At 51.5% G+C, this 18,666-nt stretch overlaps 4 protein-coding genes across 4 annotated transcripts; all 4 read left to right on the top strand.

Annotated features, from left to right (window-relative positions):
- Window positions 1-22: 22 nt before the first annotated feature.
- Window positions 23-5,081, top strand: T310_6913 (HEAT repeat protein; the record flags this gene model as incomplete). The annotated part of the gene is made up of 8 exons (XM_013470280.1): window positions 23-803; window positions 858-1,800; window positions 2,118-2,376; window positions 2,426-2,736; window positions 2,794-3,320; window positions 3,370-3,510; window positions 3,562-4,205; window positions 4,260-5,081. 8 exons carry the CDS (start codon window positions 23-25, stop codon window positions 5,079-5,081), a joined length of 4,428 nt encoding a protein of 1,475 aa, XP_013325734.1.
- A 482-nt stretch (window positions 5,082-5,563) lies between these two features.
- Window positions 5,564-6,085, top strand: T310_6912 (uncharacterized protein; the record flags this gene model as incomplete). The annotated part of the gene is made up of 3 exons (XM_013470279.1): window positions 5,564-5,768; window positions 5,840-5,925; window positions 5,996-6,085. The coding sequence occupies 3 exons, from the start codon at window positions 5,564-5,566 to the stop codon at window positions 6,083-6,085; spliced, it is 381 nt and encodes a 126-aa protein (XP_013325733.1).
- Window positions 6,086-6,884: 799 nt separating this feature from the next.
- Window positions 6,885-15,195, top strand: T310_6911 (Ubiquitin carboxyl-terminal hydrolase; the record flags this gene model as incomplete). The annotated part of the gene is made up of 9 exons (XM_013470278.1): window positions 6,885-6,975; window positions 7,032-7,306; window positions 7,367-7,633; window positions 7,704-8,738; window positions 8,793-8,906; window positions 9,670-9,969; window positions 10,029-12,126; window positions 12,197-14,356; window positions 14,408-15,195. The coding sequence occupies 9 exons, from the start codon at window positions 6,885-6,887 to the stop codon at window positions 15,193-15,195; spliced, it is 7,128 nt and encodes a 2,375-aa protein (XP_013325732.1).
- A 693-nt stretch (window positions 15,196-15,888) lies between these two features.
- Window positions 15,889-18,064, top strand: T310_6910 (uncharacterized protein; the record flags this gene model as incomplete). Its single annotated transcript, XM_013470277.1, has 4 exons — window positions 15,889-15,922; window positions 16,289-16,723; window positions 16,836-17,776; window positions 17,948-18,064. The coding sequence occupies 4 exons, from the start codon at window positions 15,889-15,891 to the stop codon at window positions 18,062-18,064; spliced, it is 1,527 nt and encodes a 508-aa protein (XP_013325731.1).
- Window positions 18,065-18,666: the final 602 nt, after the last annotated feature.

Raw genomic sequence — 18,666 nt, 5'->3', positions numbered from 1 at the left:
GATGACTATTTTCGAAGTCTGCATGATCCGGTTTGAGGATGCCGGACCAAAGCCCATGAAACAAGTTTTAAGTTGTTTGGTCAAGATCCTCAGGAAACATCCCGATGAGAAAGAAGCTGACCTGATTCGAATCGGGGCTGTCAATGCGATAATGCCTAGTGTTGTGCTTGGAGATCCACGGTCACGACTGAAATCTAGCCTCGTCGCACTGGAGCTTTTTGTACGGGAGAATGCAATCTCTCCCTCTCAGCTGATGTCTTTGTTGCATGACTGGCTCGTGGAACATTATGGTCGATGGATGCCCTTATTTGAGAGCCACTGCGAGTGCTTATCTATAGATACCACTCACTTTGTTGGTCAGAACCCCACATGGCACGACTCCGACGTAAAGGTTAAGCGTGATGTCTTGATGGTCTTCAACTTGTCCCTACTGCTTCATGCAAAAAGCTTGGGGTACGCCTCAACCGCTGGCTCTATGCTGGCTCTCTTCTCTCGAAAAGCAAGCCAGGAGGTTGAAAGTGGGCAGGCTCCTTCCTTTGAACTCGCGTCTCCCTCAATGAGCTGGGTTTCTCCGACGCGTCATATCATGCTGGAGAACATGGAATTTTTAGAGTCAATGTCAAACAACGTGCTATATCCGTTGTTTGCTTCTTGCTCTGGCGGATTTCGCTCCTTTATTAACCAGCTTCCCTTCCAGAGCTTGCTTTCCGGTGACATGAAGGACGAAGGAAGCGTAGATGAGTTCACGTTGCTCTTTTCTGCCTTGCAGGTTGCCAAAAAGCTTGGATTAGTACATGAAGATCGTAAGTCATATAAAATATCAAAGTTCAATATCCTTAGCTGATTGATCCTGGCAGATTTTGTTGGAAAACCGAGTTCAGCAGCGAAAGACAAGCAAGACGCTCTCATTTTAAGGAGCGAAGTTCTCGGGCAGTTTCTGCTGCATACAGATCCGAGAATTAGGGTTGCCTGTTTCTCCTTGCTAATCACAGCGCCTTCTACGACGAAACCAATAACGCCAGCGGCGCTGAAGGCCGTCATGAGTGGCTTGCCATCTCTCCATGCGGAGTCGGACGCACAGTCAAGAGGCGAGATATTGAGTTTGATTCGCAAGCTCATGGTGCGCCTCAGGGGGACACAAGGACATCGACAGGGCTCTGATAATGAAATAAAAGATGCAGAGCGTTTCTTGGATGCCTTTGTGAAATTCCTAGAAGGAGAGTTGAGGCCCGGCGCTTCATATCAACGACATATATCTGCACTTAAATCACTATATCTTGTTCTCAACACCAGTGTTGATCCTCGCGTCAAAGGGGTGAAAGTGCAGAAGGCTGACGCTGATCAGACGCCATGGAGATTCACCCTTGATATCTTACGTCCTAGTCTCTTCAGGCTTTTGGTCGACCTTCTGCTGGATCCCTTTGAGGAAGTTCGCGCAATGGCGCTAACTATTCTCGGCCATTTCCCCAGTGACTATTCTGCGCAGTATTCTGACCTCTCAGCAAGCGAGTTGGCCGGAATATCTGAGCGACTGACGGTTGGTCTATCAAAAGCAGAGGCTCTGGCAAGCAACACCAGTAGAGCCGATCATGCGGACACAGTTGCTCGACTCTACCATGCTATTTTCTCTTTGGCAAGCCCAGGGCGCAAGCAGTCTTCTGAAACCCCATGGTATGAGAGTAAAAGAGAAATCGTGAACACCATATTAGAGAAACTCGACAGGAAGCTATCCCAGCCCGGAGGGCTTTTCAGCTCGACAATACGTGATGCGCCTCTCCACGGCTATGTCTCCGCACTGAGGTCAGTTGACCCAGGAACGTTTAGACCTTGAATCTAACAGATTGCCTATTAGATACATTGTCTCAACACCCGATTTCTACTTATCGATTGCCGATTCACCTGAGACGCCGCATACAGCATGGAGAGACGTGCACAACCGTATAATAACGGCCTGCAATAAGATCTGGAATGAGGTTAAACCAGTCCTTTGCATCGACTCACCTGAAGGGCACACCGACGAAGCTACGGATAATTTGATGGTTGGGCCGAAAGACATCCTGTCTTACTCATGGCGGGCCTTGAAAGAGTCCAGGTATGATGCTCTTAAAAGATATAAGCACAACATCTCCCACTAATTGTACAAGTCTTTTGCTTCATGCCATTGTTTCGAATGTGACATATGGCCCAACTGATGGCGAAACCGGTCTTCAAAGGTCAGATTACGAAGCAATAGGGGTGTTGAGTTTTATCCAGCTCTCAGAGCTACGCCACAGAGGAGCTTTCACTGCGGTCTCACAAACTTTTGCGACTTGTTGTCTGCGTTGCGGTCAAAGTAGTAATCCAACAATCTCCAGTTTGCCAGAACTGTGGTACCAAGTAAGTATCTCCTATTTTTTCGACGCAGCATAGGGCTAACGATATCCAGGAATCGGTGAAGATCATCGAAAAGCAAGCATCAAAGCTCACCCGACGATCTGCAGGCTTGCCTGCCTTAGTTACTGGAATCCTCTGTGCAGACCCGGGAGGGCCGTTATTCCAACGGGCGATGTCTGAACTTCAGGAGATCGCAAGACAGCCAGCAGAGCAGAAGGCCAGTTATACAGAATTGTGGCTGCCACAGGTTCATGCGATGAATTGTCTGAAGGACATCTTTGACAACACAAGACTCTCACCGCACACAGAGCCTTTTATTATGCCTTCCCTGACGATAGCTGCTGAATCTCTCAGCTCTTCAATGTAAGTTGCGGAACAGCTTTCTTGATTGCCGTATATCTAAACTAATGATAATCCAAGCTGGGCTATTCGAAACTGCGGCCTGATGCTCTTCCGCGCTTTGATGATGAAGATGTGTCGGCTCCTTCCGGGGACCACCGTTGGATTCAGCGGCGCTTCAGGCTCCGATGCCGGCATGAGAATTCACTTTCAGAAATATCCTGGCTTGCTTCAGCTGCTCTCCAAGCTCCTGACTTCGGCAGACCAGAGTCAGGATTCGCAAGATGGGAAGGCTTCAACAGAGACTGAACGGGTCTTCCCAGCGCTGGAACTCATAATAGAAAAAGCCCCTTCACCTTCAGGTGACGATGATGCTCACCTGCGGAAGCTAGTGCTACAGCAGATGAAGAGCATGATCTGGGCTGTTCGTGATCAGGCAGCAAGGGTATACGCCTCTCTTTTGCGCCCGATCCACATTCTGGATGAGGTCCACTCTCTCCTGAGAGACAACGTGAACATTGCTTCTCAGAACTATGCACATGGGAAGCTCTTATGCATTAGGTTTGCTTTGCGGCGGTTGTGGTTCTCCTCTCATGGTTATTGGCGTGGTATGTATTTCGTGCAACTTCATTGATGGCCAATACTAATCGCTGCCAGATCACTATGGAGAAATGCTGTCAATCATTCAAGATACCTTCTCCAAGTTCTTCATGGATGCATGCTCCCCCTTTGTTCATGCTGCTATGATAGACATCTTAACAGATGCTCTTGAGAAGAGCATCCAATTTGGGAAAACAGGTAGGGACAGCTCTAGAATCCTCATCAACAACATCTGCTTATCTGTATAAGGTGAAACTATCGACTTCTTAAACAACGTGTTCGGATTGTATGATCTCGAAACACTCCTGTACAGTCTTGTGGAGCAGTCCGAAGTATCAGCAGGGACTGGCAGCGAAGCACGAGCAGCGTCACTGCTCCGACGCTCACTGGCATGGAGCATGATATTAAAGATAATGATCGAACAGAATTCAGATTTATCTTCCCGGTTGTCCGATATTTTCTTCAGTGTTTCTGCAGCCGATGCTGATGCCGCATGCTGGGTTTTGCGACAAATAGATACTATATTCGATGGCTGCGAGACATATCAGAAGCAGTTCCTGGGGCTATACTTGTCGACCATCTTGGGAGACAACCGGGAAGACGTCAAGACAGTCGCAGCTCTGAATCTTGCCAAAATACTTGAGAATGCTCTGGAGAAAGGCCTGACGCTGGACCTCCCTGACGAATGGGCCAGGTTAGGAGATTACATACGTTCTCAGTCTCGGGAACAGACTTGGAGCAGGGAAATAGTTGAAAGCGTTTTGCGGCTTCAAGGCTGTCTAATGACTATTCAGTGTGCCATCCCTACAAGCGAACTGGAGTCTTCTAGGAATCTCGTGCTCGATCTTCGTCGATGGGCCATCAGTCTTCGCTTTGCATTGAGTGAAGAAACTGTAAGTATATGAAATATACCCACTCCTTGCGTAGCCTGTTCTGATGAGCGTTAGGTATTCTCGACGAGATACGCAGCTGTAATGTCTTTGAAGACATTTGGCCGTGTTCTGCGAAAACCAGGTGGGATGGCCGAAACGAGCCCTGTCTTCTTGGAAATCTACCTGATTCTCTATGACATGCTCAACGACGACGATGAGGAACTTCGTGATATTGCCGCGACAGTAGCCTCATGGGTCCTGTCATACTCGTCCGTGTCTCCAGAAAAGGCCGTCGTCTTGGGTGCCCTTCCAGCGAGTGACCGTCTCGCGGATTTCCTTGCCAACAACTACTCCAAGTCTCCGTTCTTGTTCCGCGAAACTGTCGAACGTCTTCTTGGCGAGGAGAGCCATCGCTGGAACTCGAGAAGCAAGAAAGGGCTCATTCCCGTTTCGGCTCGCATGTCGGAGTACAGGAAAGAAAGCACCGTCCTTTTCGAAGAGGAGAGACAGAACTTGTTTATCGACGATGTTCGTGAAGTCGACATTTGGAGCGGGGTTCTGTTGAGATTAGAGAAGGATTCATATGACCAGAGGCTGCTTAGGACTCTCTTTGAATGGGTATCAGAGGGTCTGGAATACCTCGTAGATGTAACGTCTGCGGGCGATCAAGATGGCGTGCTTGGGTGGACGTCTAAACCTGAGGTCTACACTCTGGGTATCCAGGTTTTCAGCACCGCAGCGCTGTTCGTATCAAGAGACTTGGCCGTCGAGTCCCATCTGCCCAATGCCAAGGTGACCATATTAGACAAGCTTGGGCTATTGCTCGAGAAAGGTCGAGCAGTCTCGTTGCATCCTCACTGGCTCACAAGGATCGAATCTGTTCGCTCTCTGGCATAGAGTATTTCCTTCAGCGATATATAGAGAGATATCTAGTGAAGTATGAACAGAAATAGACGCTAGTATAGACATGCACGTGAATGAACTGAAGACATTTCCCCAAAGTGAAACCCCCTCTAGCGCGCCCACATTCACACTGGACCCAAAACAAGTCACTGGGTGCTGTTTGCCCTACAACCTGCTGGGACAAGCGCGTCTCTAGCGCGATTTGACCGTGACTGACTGATTTGCTTTCATCCATACTTAAGAGATATCGCCACTTTCTCTTTCTCTTACACTCGCGTCTACACAGTTTACTTCTTACACTTGTCTATCCTTTAGACATTAATACTCTATCTGCATCCTGCAAGCTTCAGAGAATATCCAGGTACGTTCTACAGATCCTGTGATATCGTTATATGACCGGAAATCCTAACATCTCTATGCTGAAGAAGGCATCCTACCACCTCTCAGCAATTACACAGGACAGAATTGATACAACAATGGCATCAGGATTACCAGGACCTGCTGATGTAGTTCTTATATTTCTCCCATGCTTTGCTGTTGTTGTAATTGGTGCATGGCTAGGGTTTCGCTACTATGGCAAAAAGCAGATCCAAAAGCGCACACCAAATCAGGTTTATCAGGTTGGACATGATGACCACTCTATCCAATCTCAATCATCGTTCCAATCCCCGCAAGCTGTTGGTGTGCCAATGCCAACGATTACTGCGCCTTCAATTGCTCTCCCCCCGCCTGCTGTTGTGCCTCAGCACTAGGTACATTCATGCCTAGGAGGTATATCTGGGGTGTTTCTTCTTTGCTCGAACTACGACTGCTATGGACCCTGGAGTACCTGAATCAGGTATGTATTATAGATTATATAGCTTCTGGACATGTCCTTAACCAGTTTGTTCTTTACTAACGATACACAGGTGGTGTTAAAGCAAAGGGAGACGGTTGATTTGTCGCCGCAAACTGGGGGAGAGAGTCATGCTTTGAAGGAAATCCATGTTTCTCGATAAAGAAAGCGCCAGGTAAGCTCCATCACTTGTCACTACTCCCTTTTTTGATCTACATTACTTCATCGTCTTTCCACTGGACCGTTCACTAACACAGCTATTCTTTCTTTGTAGTCATGGTCACAACACTACAGACATGTCTTTATTCTCAGATGAACGATCAAATTATCTTTCTGGCTTTGGGATGGAACGGAAACATCCTTAACGTTACCAAGTATGTTTCAGGAAAGAGAAATGTTAATTCGTCATCTTTTAGTCTTCTTTTCTTGATGAATCCAGACTTTTATGTCTGTGTCTTTTCTTGACTACTTTTTCTCTTGTAAACAGTAAAAAAGGCTTTAAGGTACACTAATTATGCTTCGAGAAAATTAATGCGATGGACCTGCGTAGTAAATATTTTCCAGGAAAAGAAGAGCGAAAATATACTCATGGTTTTTTTTTAACCAATCTGGATGTACTTTCTCGGAATTCATCCCAAGATGTTGTATTTCTATACCTGGAGATGATTTCTGCCTGGCGTGTCTGCAGACACCTCAGGCAGCCGCAGATCTGCCAACTGTGGCGGTGACGTGAGGCGCCCCGCGGAATCGGCTCATAACGATGGAGCTTCCCCAGCCCCCTCGGTCCCTGACGCTTCCGGCCCAGTGCTCATCGTCTAGCGGCTGAAATCGATTGTATACAGGCTATCCAAGAGATACATAACCATATATGGATGCTATCTCCCTCCTCATGACCATCGCGCCCTGGCTTTGCTGAGGAGATCCCGATCAGGCTGCCGTCCAAGGAATCCCCTCCAGGCACCATGTGGAACGACGAAGATAACAACCCGTACGGCGCATTCGACCGCCCAGATCCCCATCTGACCGATTCATTACATTCTGCTGTGTCGCCCTGTAAGTATTATCGCAGATGAAGTGCGTCTGCCCGTTGCGCTGACCGATGTCCCAAGCTCCCTATGACCGAGAATCTACGCCCCCATCATCACGATCCTCCAGTCGAGGCCCGCCGGACTATGTATCGCGACAACCTGATACAGAAGACGAAGAGGAAGATAATAGCTATGGCGCTCGACAGGGCGCTCTATCCAGCCGCAAACGAGGTGTGTACGACAGTCGCATAGAGCAGATCCTGTACGAGAACCCGGATCTGCCGATCTTAATCGTCGATGCGGGGAAGAACCACGAAGGCGGAGGGAGCTTCATTGTATATACAATCCGGACGGGAGTAAGCAGACAGAATCTGGATTCTACAAGATCGAGCTTTCTTTTTAACTGGTTTTGTTAGGATATCGAGGTGCGCCGGCGTTATTCGGAATTCGCTTCCTTGCGACAGACCCTCGTCAATCTCCACCCAACGCTCGTCATCCCCCCGATACCAGAAAAGCACACCATGGCAGATTATGCAGCGAAACCGACCAAGGCGAAAGAGGACACGGCGATTATTGAACTCAGGAAGCGCATGTTGGCCGTGTTTCTTAACCGATGTCGCAAGATGAAGGAGGTTCGGGAGGACGGTGTATGGTGGAGATTCTTGGATCCCAACGTTAGCTGGGTAAGTAATGAGTGCACAACGAAGGTCACGCCGTATACATCTGGAAGAACGCTTCTGACACGACCTGCAGAGCGAAGTACTACATTCCCATCCCGCATCGTCTGTGCCCAAGAATAACCTTAAGGCACCTCCGCTCGACCCTGCCAACCCAACCCCAGCACATGCCTGGCTTCCCGTCCCCTCCTCGTCTGCGAAACTCAAGTCGACAGCAGCGATGACGGCAACATCGCCGTCGGATCCAGCGAACACAACCCAGATACTTGGTCGATTTCCTCCCACCTCTCGCACATTGAGTGAACAGGATCTAGATCCTTATTTCATCAACTTTGAAGCGTCTACGCGCGAACTGGAGCTGCTCCTTCAGGGCAATATCGAGAAAGTCAATCGGCGCACCCTGGCCCATTTGTCGTCGCTCTCCGCGGATCTGATGGAGCTGGGCGCGAGGTATAATGGGTTTTCCCTATCAGAGCAATCTCCAACAGTAGCTGCAGCGATCGAACGGATCGGCCAGGCTGCAGATACATCATATATCGAAACGGAGGAATTGTCGTCCTCCTTAGGTGCCAGTTTTGCAGAGCCCATGAGGGAAAGCGCCCAGTTTGCCAGTGTCGTCCGCAGCGTGCTGCGATACCGAGTGCTCAAGCGTGTGCAGGAAGAGATGACACGGGAAGAGCTGTCCAAGAAGAAGGCTCTGCTGGAGTCACTGGAGAGAAGTGAGCAGGAAGCGAAGCGTATCGAACAATACCTCAACAGCACAGCATCCCCATCGGTAGCAACGAAACCAAGATCAATGTCTGCGTCGTCAGCAACTAGCAGCGGGCACGATCGCGAACGCGAACCTCATCGGGGAGGTGCAGAGGACACGGCATCGATTGACTCGGATTTCCCGCCGACGCACAGTGATGCCGTTCCATCGGCCTCTCAAGGGACTCCCCAGAGGCCCGAGGGGCCATCTCCTCCAGTGCACCGCAAGAGCGCTAGCGGTAATTTTGTTACGAATAAGATTTTTGGACGCATCAGTCATGCAGTGCATGGCTTCGTCGATGTCGACCCGGAGAGAACGCGTCGAGACCAGATCGGAAAGACGAAGGAGAGTTTGATACAGGTAAGTGTCTTCCGGGTCCCCGAAGAGGATGCAGCACGCTGACACCTTCCGCAGCTGGAACAAGCGCTGCAGGTTTCCGAGAAAGACGTCAAGGATGCCAGTGCTGGCGTGCTCCAGGATCTAAAGAGATTTCAGAAAGAGAAGGAGGAAGACCTCCGCCGGTATATGGTAAGTCTGCAGAATCCAAAGTTCACCCGTCCATGCGCTGACGGATGCATGTCCTTGCACACAGGTCGCGTATGCCCGCTGCCACCTCGATTGGGCCCGTAAGAATCTGGAGACGTGGACAGAGGCGAAGGAAGAGGTGAACAAGATCGTGGCCCGTTAGACCAAGACATTCTCAGCGGAGATTGCCGGTCTACCTTGATGGGTATTTCATTGCTTACGACATGATGTGGGCTTGATGTCGAGTCTGTATAGGTTTAGGCACTGTTGTATTACCTCTGATGGATGTCACGTTAATGCCAGTTGATTACATGGATGCAGATTGCAGTGTTGTCGTATCAGTAGCAAGGTACAGTACATGGGCAAGACACTCCTCGCCGTCGGATCCCGCCCTGCGGAGATGACGTCGACGAGCCAAGGGAAGGAAACAGGCTAAGGCAGACGGAGTGGATCGGGTCACAGCGATCTAACGCTGCGTTAAAAAATTTTATTTTTTCATTTTCCAAACAGAATACTCCGTACCAAGTGAATTAAACAGTCACTCAAATGGCAAACAGGAATGGCAAATTATTTATTAATAGTAGCACAGTGAAGGAGACGAGTAGACGGCGCGTTGCAGGATAGCAGACACAATGGCCCCCAGGCAGAAACACAGCGAACAATAAACGATATCAAGAGTATCAGGTAGTAATGGAATTGGAGGCATGCCCAGCCGCTGCATCGCTTTCTGATCGCTGCATTCATTATTATTATTCACTTGACGCAGGCCGGCCATGGCTGTGCTGGCTGGGCACGGTATATAAACGGCGTCTCGTCTCTCGACCACGACTCTGCTCGTCCTCCGTCTGCTGTCGTCACCTCGTCTTCGATCGTCTTCTCTGCGTCTCGAAGCCTCGACTGCAGCGTTGTCGCCGTGCGTCGACTCTCCACAGCGTCGCTGCTGAGTGCTGACGGTGAGGTCAGCCCGCGCGCAGGCGCCAACCAGCCGTGCCGTTGCTCCCCACCAACACCACGTCCAGACAGTCAAGTTAGTCTCCTCAACCCGCGCCCCCGTTCGGTTCTGCTGGTTAGTGAGTGAACCCAGACCACAGACCAGTCCCTCGTCTACACTATTACCACTCCCAGACTCTCCGGATCGCCTGGCGGCTTTACCGAGCCCTGCTGCTTTTTTTCCCACTTCCCCTCCCCTGCTCGCCTGCTTCCTCCGCCATCCTTCCCATTGTGCTGTCCAGAGCTGCCACGCGACGTGTGCAGCTCACCTTCACGACGTCTTCCACAAAGCGCCGTAAGGTTGTCGAAGAGCCTCGCCGTCCAGGAGCCACTCCGAGTCCGTCTGTTGCCTCGCGGGCCAGGCACGCTGACGCCGGCGAAAGACGTCACGGCCTCCAGCACCACCACCGCCGTCATCACGGCTCGCCCTCGCCTGAACGCCCATTGCCACTGCCTCCGCCCACCCTGGCACCCTCCGAGTCGAATCTGGATTCGCGGTCCTCCGCCTCGCCGTCGCCGCGCTACATCCCTGCGCATCTGCAGGAGGAAGTGCTCGGCGCTGGATCCAAGTCTGGTGCTTCCCGCCCCCCAACGCCAGAGCCCTCCGGCAACGCAGATTCCCCGTCTGCTGCTTGCGCTGGGCTCTCCCTGAACAGTGACCCTGTCCCCGACATGTCGAGCTCTGACAAGTCCTCCGCCGCCGCTCCCCAGCAGAGCCAACGCGAAGTCCGGTCGTCCTCGCCCGCCGTCAAACGCCGTGTCTCCGAGATAGCGGGCAACGAGCAGCAGTCCCAGGATGTCGAGATGGAGACAGGTTCGTCCGAACAGCAGTCGAGCGGGCCCGATTCCCGACCGGCTCAGCGTAGAGCCACGTCCGTCGACATGATCGGCAGCGAGGAGAACGCGGAGACGGCCAAGAGTAGTGGTGGTGACGATGCCATCCCTTCAACCGGCTCAGATACCGTCTATCCTACGCCCTCGAGCATGTCCACATATACCGCTTCGACGTCGACCCGGGAGAGTTCGTCGAAGGCTCACGAAGCGGCCGGGACGTCCGAGCCCGTTCCCTCGATCGATGAGCAGGTTGCAATGGTGATGGCGTTGATGGCCAAGCCGCTCCAGGACAAGCAGAAGGGTTACGTCGTCTCTGCCAACTGGCTCAACCGAGTGTTGGCCCGGAGTTCTCAAGCTCCCCGCGGCGGCGTGATCGATAAAAGTGCCATGGAGGGCGAGATCGGACCGGTCGACAACTCGGACCTCGTTCTGGTCACCGATCCCTCCACGTCCTTCAAAGATGAGGCCGGAGAGCCCTTTGTGCCCCTGCGGCCCGGGCTACAGATGGGCGAAGACTTCGAGATTGTCTCCCAGGAAGCATGGGATCTCATCATGAAGTGGTACGGCTTAGCGGAACAGTCACCCGCCATCGTTCGCTACGCCCACAACACCAACACCGCCGGCGGCGAAGAAAACATTCAGTACGAAATCAACCCGCCTATCTTTACGATCCTGAAGCTCTCCAACCCCGCCAATGGCGTCACCACCCAATCCCTGAAGGATAAGAGCTCCCCGCCTGTGAAGACCCTTGCCAGCCGGCACACCAACTTCCAGAAGTGGCTCCGGCAGGCGAAAGAACTCGCTCACATCGACATGAAGACCAGGGTCCGTGTCTGGAAAATTCTGGGTGGTCTGAGCAGCACGGAGACGTCCGGCGTCATCACCCCGGCCGCCTCGAGGAGCAGTTCGCCTGCGCCCGGCGCCACGCTGGTCCCCAGTGCTGGAAGTAGCCTTGTGCTGGACGTCAACACGTTTGTTTCGCTTGCTGAGGGCTCTCAACGCGAGCTCCTGGAAGACGCCCGAGACCAGACCGCCAACGAAAAGTACAACGGCAGCATGACCCTGGACCTGGTCGGCCTGACTGCCAACGATGTAGTGGTCTTAGAGGAGCAGATTGGGGGCCCTGGCGGTGGAGAGTGGGTGTCAGAAGCCTCCAAGCAGGCCCTCAGCCGCCTCTCCATCCCGCCTGGTAACAACAAGAACGGCCTCGCCAAGCCAAAGGCGAAGACCCCCTCTGTCAGTGGGCGTTCTTCACCCGTTCCTGAGACCACTCGGGGCAGACGCAAGGATGGCAGACCTAAGGGAATTACCGGCTTTGGCAATCTCGGGAATACCTGCTACATGAACTCGGCGCTTCAATGTGTGCGAAGTGTAGAGGAGTTGACATACTACTTCCTGAGTACGTTTCCCATGGTTCTTCTTTTTTTTTTTCACTCGTGTATCCTATTGCTAACGTTGTTTGTCTGCAGATGATTGCTATAAGAAAGACCTCAATCCCAACAATCCATTGGCACACAACGGAGACGTTGCTCGTGCCTATGCAAACTTGCTGCACGTCATATACGACGAAGGGCCGGTATCCTTTTCCCCCAAGCAGTTCAAACATACCATAGGGCGATACGGGCCGGCGTTCTCGGGCTACGGGCAGCAGGACTCTCAGGAATTCCTTCTCTTCCTTTTGGATGGTCTGCAAGAGGATCTCAATCGGATCAAGAAGAAGCCGTACATTGAGAAGCCCGATTCCACCGACGAAATGGTCCACAACCATGAGGCTTTGAAGGAGTTTGCAAATAAGTGCTGGGACATTTACAAGGCTCGCAATGATTCGGTCATCACTGATCTGTTTGCGGGCCAGTACAAGTCCACCCTGGTCTGCCCTGTGTGCAGCAAGGTCAGCATCATCTTCGACCCTTTCAACAACCTGACTCTCCAGCTTCCCGTCGAGAACCTGTGGAGTAAGGAGATTTTCTATTTCCCTCATAACAAGCCTCCAGTCCTCTTGGATGTCGAGCTCGACAAGAACTCGAGCATCAAAGCATTGAAGGAATATGTTGCCAAGAAGATGAACACGGATCCCCAGAGACTCATCATGGCTGAAATCTACAAGAGCAAGTTCTACAAGCTCTTTGATAACACTGCCACCATTGCCGACAGCAACATCGGTCCGGGCGATGACATTGGTATCTTCGAGGTGGAATCGGTCCCGACCAATTACAACCCGGACAAGCCCAAGAAATCATTCTCCATGCTCTCCTTCAGCCACATGGACACAGAGGACATCCCCAGCATCGATTCTCCCAGGGCCGACAGGCTTCTTGTTCCGATCTTTAACCGCGTTAACCGGCCAGGCAGTCGGTACGGGTCGCGACAGGTGTTTGGAGCACCTTTGTTTGCCGTCTTCACCCGGGAAGAGGCACGCGACTACGACACGATCTTTGGCAAGGTGCTTTCTGCAGTGGCCACTTTGACTACCCGTGACATCCTGCATGAAACGGATGATGCCGATAGTGCCGAGGATGAGGGTCCCGACTCGGATACCGTCGTCATGAACGAAGAAGACGCTGAGTCTGCAGACTCGAAGATCAAAACCGCTTCTGTGGAGGGCGAGGATGGTCTAGTGGACGTGTCTATGCGCGATGCTTCAGATGCGTCCAAGGAGAGCACGGCGAAGTCCATTCCACGCAGGCTTCGGAACCTCTTCCAAATGAAGATTGTCAAGTCGAGAAGTGAAGTTATTCCTCTTGGCTTCTCTTCTTTGGAAGAGAATAAGGACTACCCCTTGATATCCTCGCGACTGCAGCGAAAGCCAGCTGGCAAGCCGGTAGCTCAGAAGGCTAAGGCTAGTCGTTTGCGGGAGAGGCCCAACAGCCCTGTCAGCAGCAGCGATGATGAGCTGAACGACGAGCCCGAACCGGTCAACAAGCGAGTTCCTCGGACAAGTGACGAGTCGGACGAGTCGGACGCTGACAGTGATTCGGAAAGCGGAGGCGACATCTACCCCAACCGGATGTTTTCCGACTCCAAGAAGGCCCGCAACGGTGCCGTCGAACCCGAGCCCCAAGACGCCCCTCTCATCCGTCCTGGAGAAGGAATCGTGCTCGACTGGAGCGAGGAGAATCACGACGCGCTGTTTGGAGCGGACCCGAGAGACAAGAATTCCCTCCGTGGGTCTCCTACCTGGACCAACGTGGAGCACTTCCCGGACCCCGAGCTCGCGAAGAAACGGCAGATGCGGCAGAACCGAAGGAAGAAGGGCCTCACTTTGGATCAGTGCCTCGATGAATTCGGCAGAGAGGAGATTCTGTCGGAGAACGACGCCTGGTACTGTCCGCGCTGCAAGGAGCACCGTCGGGCCAGCAAGACGTTCGAGTTGTGGAAGACACCGGACATCCTGGTCATTCACCTCAAGAGATTCAGCGCCCACCGCGGGTTCAGGGATAAGATCGATGACTTGGTCGACTTCCCCGTCGAAGGGTTGGATCTCACCGGTCGAGTGAGGGCCCCCGAACCCGGTGAAAGCCTGATCTACGATCTATTCGCCGTGGACAACCACTACGGTGGTCTTGGCGGAGGACATTACACGGCGTATGCCAAGAATTTCTTGACGGGTGAATGGCACGAGTATAATGGTATGTGGACAATGATTATTTGCTTGTTGAACTGTACTGACCACTTCCCAGATGCTCATGTCTCCAAACCGATCGACCCTCAGAAGGTCGTGTCGCCTGCCGCGTATCTGCTCTTCTATCGTCGCCGGTCCGACCGTCCCCTGGGCGGCAAGCTTCTGCAGGAAATCACCGAGTCGTCCGTTCGCGGAGCAGACTCGGACTCGCCGGCTGACTCGCGTGCCGAATCACCGGCGGGGGAAGGCCGGCGCCTCGGCGACTCCTCCCGCAATGGGTCGTCGAGCGCCTTAGCCGGAGTCGGAGCAGCTCACCAAGCGGGAGATGGTGGTTTGCGAACCGTAACCCAAGTGAGGAACGTGGAGGGTGATGAGGAGGATGACGACGAAGAGATGCCACTTAAGTACACGAACGGGCTTCGGTCCGGAGAACAGAGCCTGGGACAGACGCACCGACTGCAAGGTATGGACACCGAAGACCTGGATCCCAGCGGCGGCATGCAGTCGAATCCCCTCCCTTACGTGAATGAGCCCGCATGGTCCTTCGACCGAGCTGCAGATGCTCACGGCCCTTCGCAGATGACCGCCGCGCCCCCGGGGTCTTACTATGACGAAGACGAAGACGAAGGTCTGTTCGATGATGATGAGGACGATGATGACGCCGCCAGCAACCAGGCCGTGGGAGGCGGTGACATGAGCGATTCGGAGCTGCCCATGGCGGACGAGCCCGGCGACTATCCCCCGATGATTCTTGACGACGTTCCGCCCGTGAGTGACGACGAGGACGAGGAGCTCCCCGTTGTCGAACTGCGGGTGAACGAGGAGGACCGAATTGTGTCTGATTGATGGAGAGGTTCCGGGAGCGGCGGTGACCATGCGATGGCTGACTCATGACCGTACGAATCTAGTGTTCCTGGCAGTGTTGTTAATGCGGTTTTCTTTTTGTTGAGATGAAGGGTGTGTGGTTTGACGAAGTGCTGGTTAATGGAATCTGCATCGTGTTACGACCTTCTTCTGGGTTCATGTGGCTGGTGCATCTCATCCCATCTCATGCGATCCCCTGCATCGAGCCAAAAAGTGTGATTTATTTGGTTTTTTTTCTTTCATGTGGTCTTGTCCAAGGGCAAGGGTAGAGCAGCAGGGTGCTGCATTGATACAGGACATCTAACCGGTATTTTGTTAGACGGCATGAGAGGCATCATGTCGATATCATGAAATAGATCATTGAGTCAATGTAGATGACTTGAGGTTGAACTTTGGTATTTACAGACAGTAAAGTAGGTGCATACGTAGGGTTGAGTGAATACTGCCGGGCGGTGAGCCTCGAGAGCAACTGTACTAGTAGTACTCCGGAGTATTTATACGAGCACAGCCCAGCGATTACGACCTCACTAACCCAATGTGACAGCAGCCAGATGACCACCTGAACCGACCAGGCAGAGGTCACCTGCACCCAGCAGACAAGGAAAAATAGCCACGGGGATATCCCCTGTTTTTTTTGCAGCGGGGTGACCGTGATGGCTGAAACTAGGAAACGCAATGACTGTGCCACATGTACCCTCCTCTACGTACAGTACGCTCGAACGAGCGCTGCCTAGGAGGACGCAAACACTGGACTGGCTGCGAATGAGCTATTTAGTGCAGTGGTGCCTTGCATGTTTTCTTCTTCAGGGACGAAAGTAGGAATTTTGCCTTTTTGTTTTCTGGTTGGCAGTGTTCCACACCTTTTGGCTTTCTTTCTTTTCCGTTGCTTTCTTTGCTGTTCTCTTTCGTTTTGTTGTGATACCTATCTTCTATCTATTTGGAGGTACTTATCGTACCTCTCTCTCTGTGTAATAGATTCTTGTCTGGCATACAACTCTTCATAAACAATATAGACTGTTTTGTCTGCTTTTTCTATTTCTATTGCTGCTTTGCTTTATCTGTCGATACTTAATAGTTTCTTCCCAACTAGATGAGCCAGTCAGGCTGCTGTCTCTATCTTCGCACAGCAAGAATACAGAGAGAATCCACATGACGCGAAAGACGACCGTCTCGGCGATGGAAGACTACAAATACAGTGTGGATGCTGAATACGCAGCCGACTTGAGAGACGGGCTCCATCTGCATCCCAGATGTGATAGGGACGAGACACTACCAACAGGGCTCTTGCTTACCAGCTCGCTGAACGAGTCTCAAGAGGGACGGCGCGGTCTGGGAGAAGATCTCAGACGTAGATCGTCTTCCTCGGACCACAACACAGCCAGCTGGGAGTCTCTCCGGGGAGAAGGGTCCTGTCCCAGCTTGGATGGGAGGGCATACTCCTACTCTCCTGAAATAGGCCGCGTAATGGGCTCTGATGAGGAGGCAGTGATGGCCAGCAGCATGAGAGATGGTAAGGAGTCACCCTTCTAGTATCCTGCCGCATTCACTGCCCGCCTATTGTCGGCTCAGCCCGCTTCTTGCCGGCAGCATGTCTGGATGTGTTCTGACAGCTGGGCATCTAGATGATCTTGTCTCTTCTCCTTCACAGACTGAAACCCCTCTGCTCCACCCGCCTCCATCAGCCAGACCGTCGCCCTCCCCCGTGAGTCAAACAATGACGCCTCGTGGCGGGACGCGTTCGTCCTCTCTCTCGTCAGACAGCTCTTTTGAGCTTCCTACTCCCCTTCGTGGCCGTTCACAGCCAATTGACATCCGCCCGTCACCAGTCAGACATGGGCTCGACAGCACAGCCAGTTCCAATAGCTTTCGCCATCACTCAGACTGTGACTCTGCCATCTTACTGCCCCGATCGCCTCCACAGAGAGTGAGGTTGCCGCCCTGTCCAGGTTGTTTCACTACAGCTGCACATCAAAGTGAAAGTGAGCATCAAACAGGCATTCACCAACACACATCTGGTCTAACATCAGAGAAACGACAAGACTGTGCTTGTGGGAGGTCTGCAAGACTCCATCCTCGTTCTCATCATCATCATCATCCTCCTGCTCTGAAGAAGCAGACTGGCCTTCCTATCCAAAACCATCCTGCCAACAGTGACGTGAGCGTTCTCGACCTGGGGCCTAGTTTTGTCGATGATTACAACGACACCAGTACTACTACCTTGGGCAGGACCAAACCTACCAGATACAGTAACCTGAGGAGGAGAAATATCGGCGAAGATGGCAATGACGATGACACGTCTGGCGACCAGGGAGAAGAACGAAGTGGTCATCATCTCCACCGGTCAAACTCGTTGTCAAATGCTTCTTCCTCATCGTCAGAGTCAGTGTCGTCGATAGACAACATATCTGTAGCCAGCATGGGCGGAACAGCGACTCTCTTTCCTATCGACGAGGATCTCTACGAGTATGCGAGCAACAAGCATACTCACAACCACAATCAGAACAATAGAAGCACCCATGGTAATACTACTCGCAGTGGACACGGCCACAGACACAATGACGTGGTATGTTATTGCTACGAGCAAGAAATCCCTTTTCCTTTTACTTTTCGTTTTCCGTTGTCATCTATCTGATTGATATCATCAATCAAGCCATGATATGCCCATGACCATGACTTGACTATAATAATTGCTAATTACTACCTACGCACCTATCGACCTACCCGATCTAATCAGACTACTACAATCTCTTCTACTTCTACTACTGCTACAACCACAACGAAGACAAAGACAGAAACGACAATAACAAAAGAGAAGCGAGACGAAAACAAAGTCTGGTCCACTTTTCCTTGACCCTTGACTTCGATCGAGTCTTCGACATATGTCGTCAACAATGTCAACCATCCATTTCAATAATGTCAACCATATCACGACAATCACAGTCAAGCTCAAACTCAATTCACAGACAGACAGACAACATAACAGCAATCTCAGTGAAGAAATCTTGACCATTTTCCTTTTCTTTTTTTCCCTTATTTGTTTCTGTCATTTCCCTTTTCATTTCCTTTCCTTTTTCCTTTTCCTTTTCTTTTTCTTTTTTTTTCTCCGAAGATCAAATCACATCAAATCACATCAAATCCAATCACACAAGAGAAATGCTAACGATAATGATAATGATAATGGCAATTGCAATGGCAACGATACACGGCGTTTTATGTATGCATGTTATAGAAGATTATTTTTGTTTTTTTATCTGCATGTCTTTGTTATTCTTTGTTATTGTTGATGACTTTTTTTTTAATCTCCCCTCATTGTTTTATTGCCTTTTTTTCTTATGATTGTCATTGTCCGTCTCCTTCTCCTTCTCCTTCTCCTTGTTGTTTGTTTCCTGACCTGACAGAAAGAAAAGAAAGAAAGAAAGAAAGAAAGAAAGAATTCCCATTTTTCCTTCCTTC

This window comes from Rasamsonia emersonii (assembly GCF_000968595.1).
Source record: "Rasamsonia emersonii CBS 393.64 chromosome Unknown ctg1118621760474, whole genome shotgun sequence".
NCBI lineage: Eukaryota > Fungi > Ascomycota > Eurotiomycetes > Eurotiales > Trichocomaceae > Rasamsonia > Rasamsonia emersonii.
The sequence above is the reverse complement of the archived record's forward strand: the minus strand, read 5'-3'. Positions and strand labels throughout refer to the sequence as shown.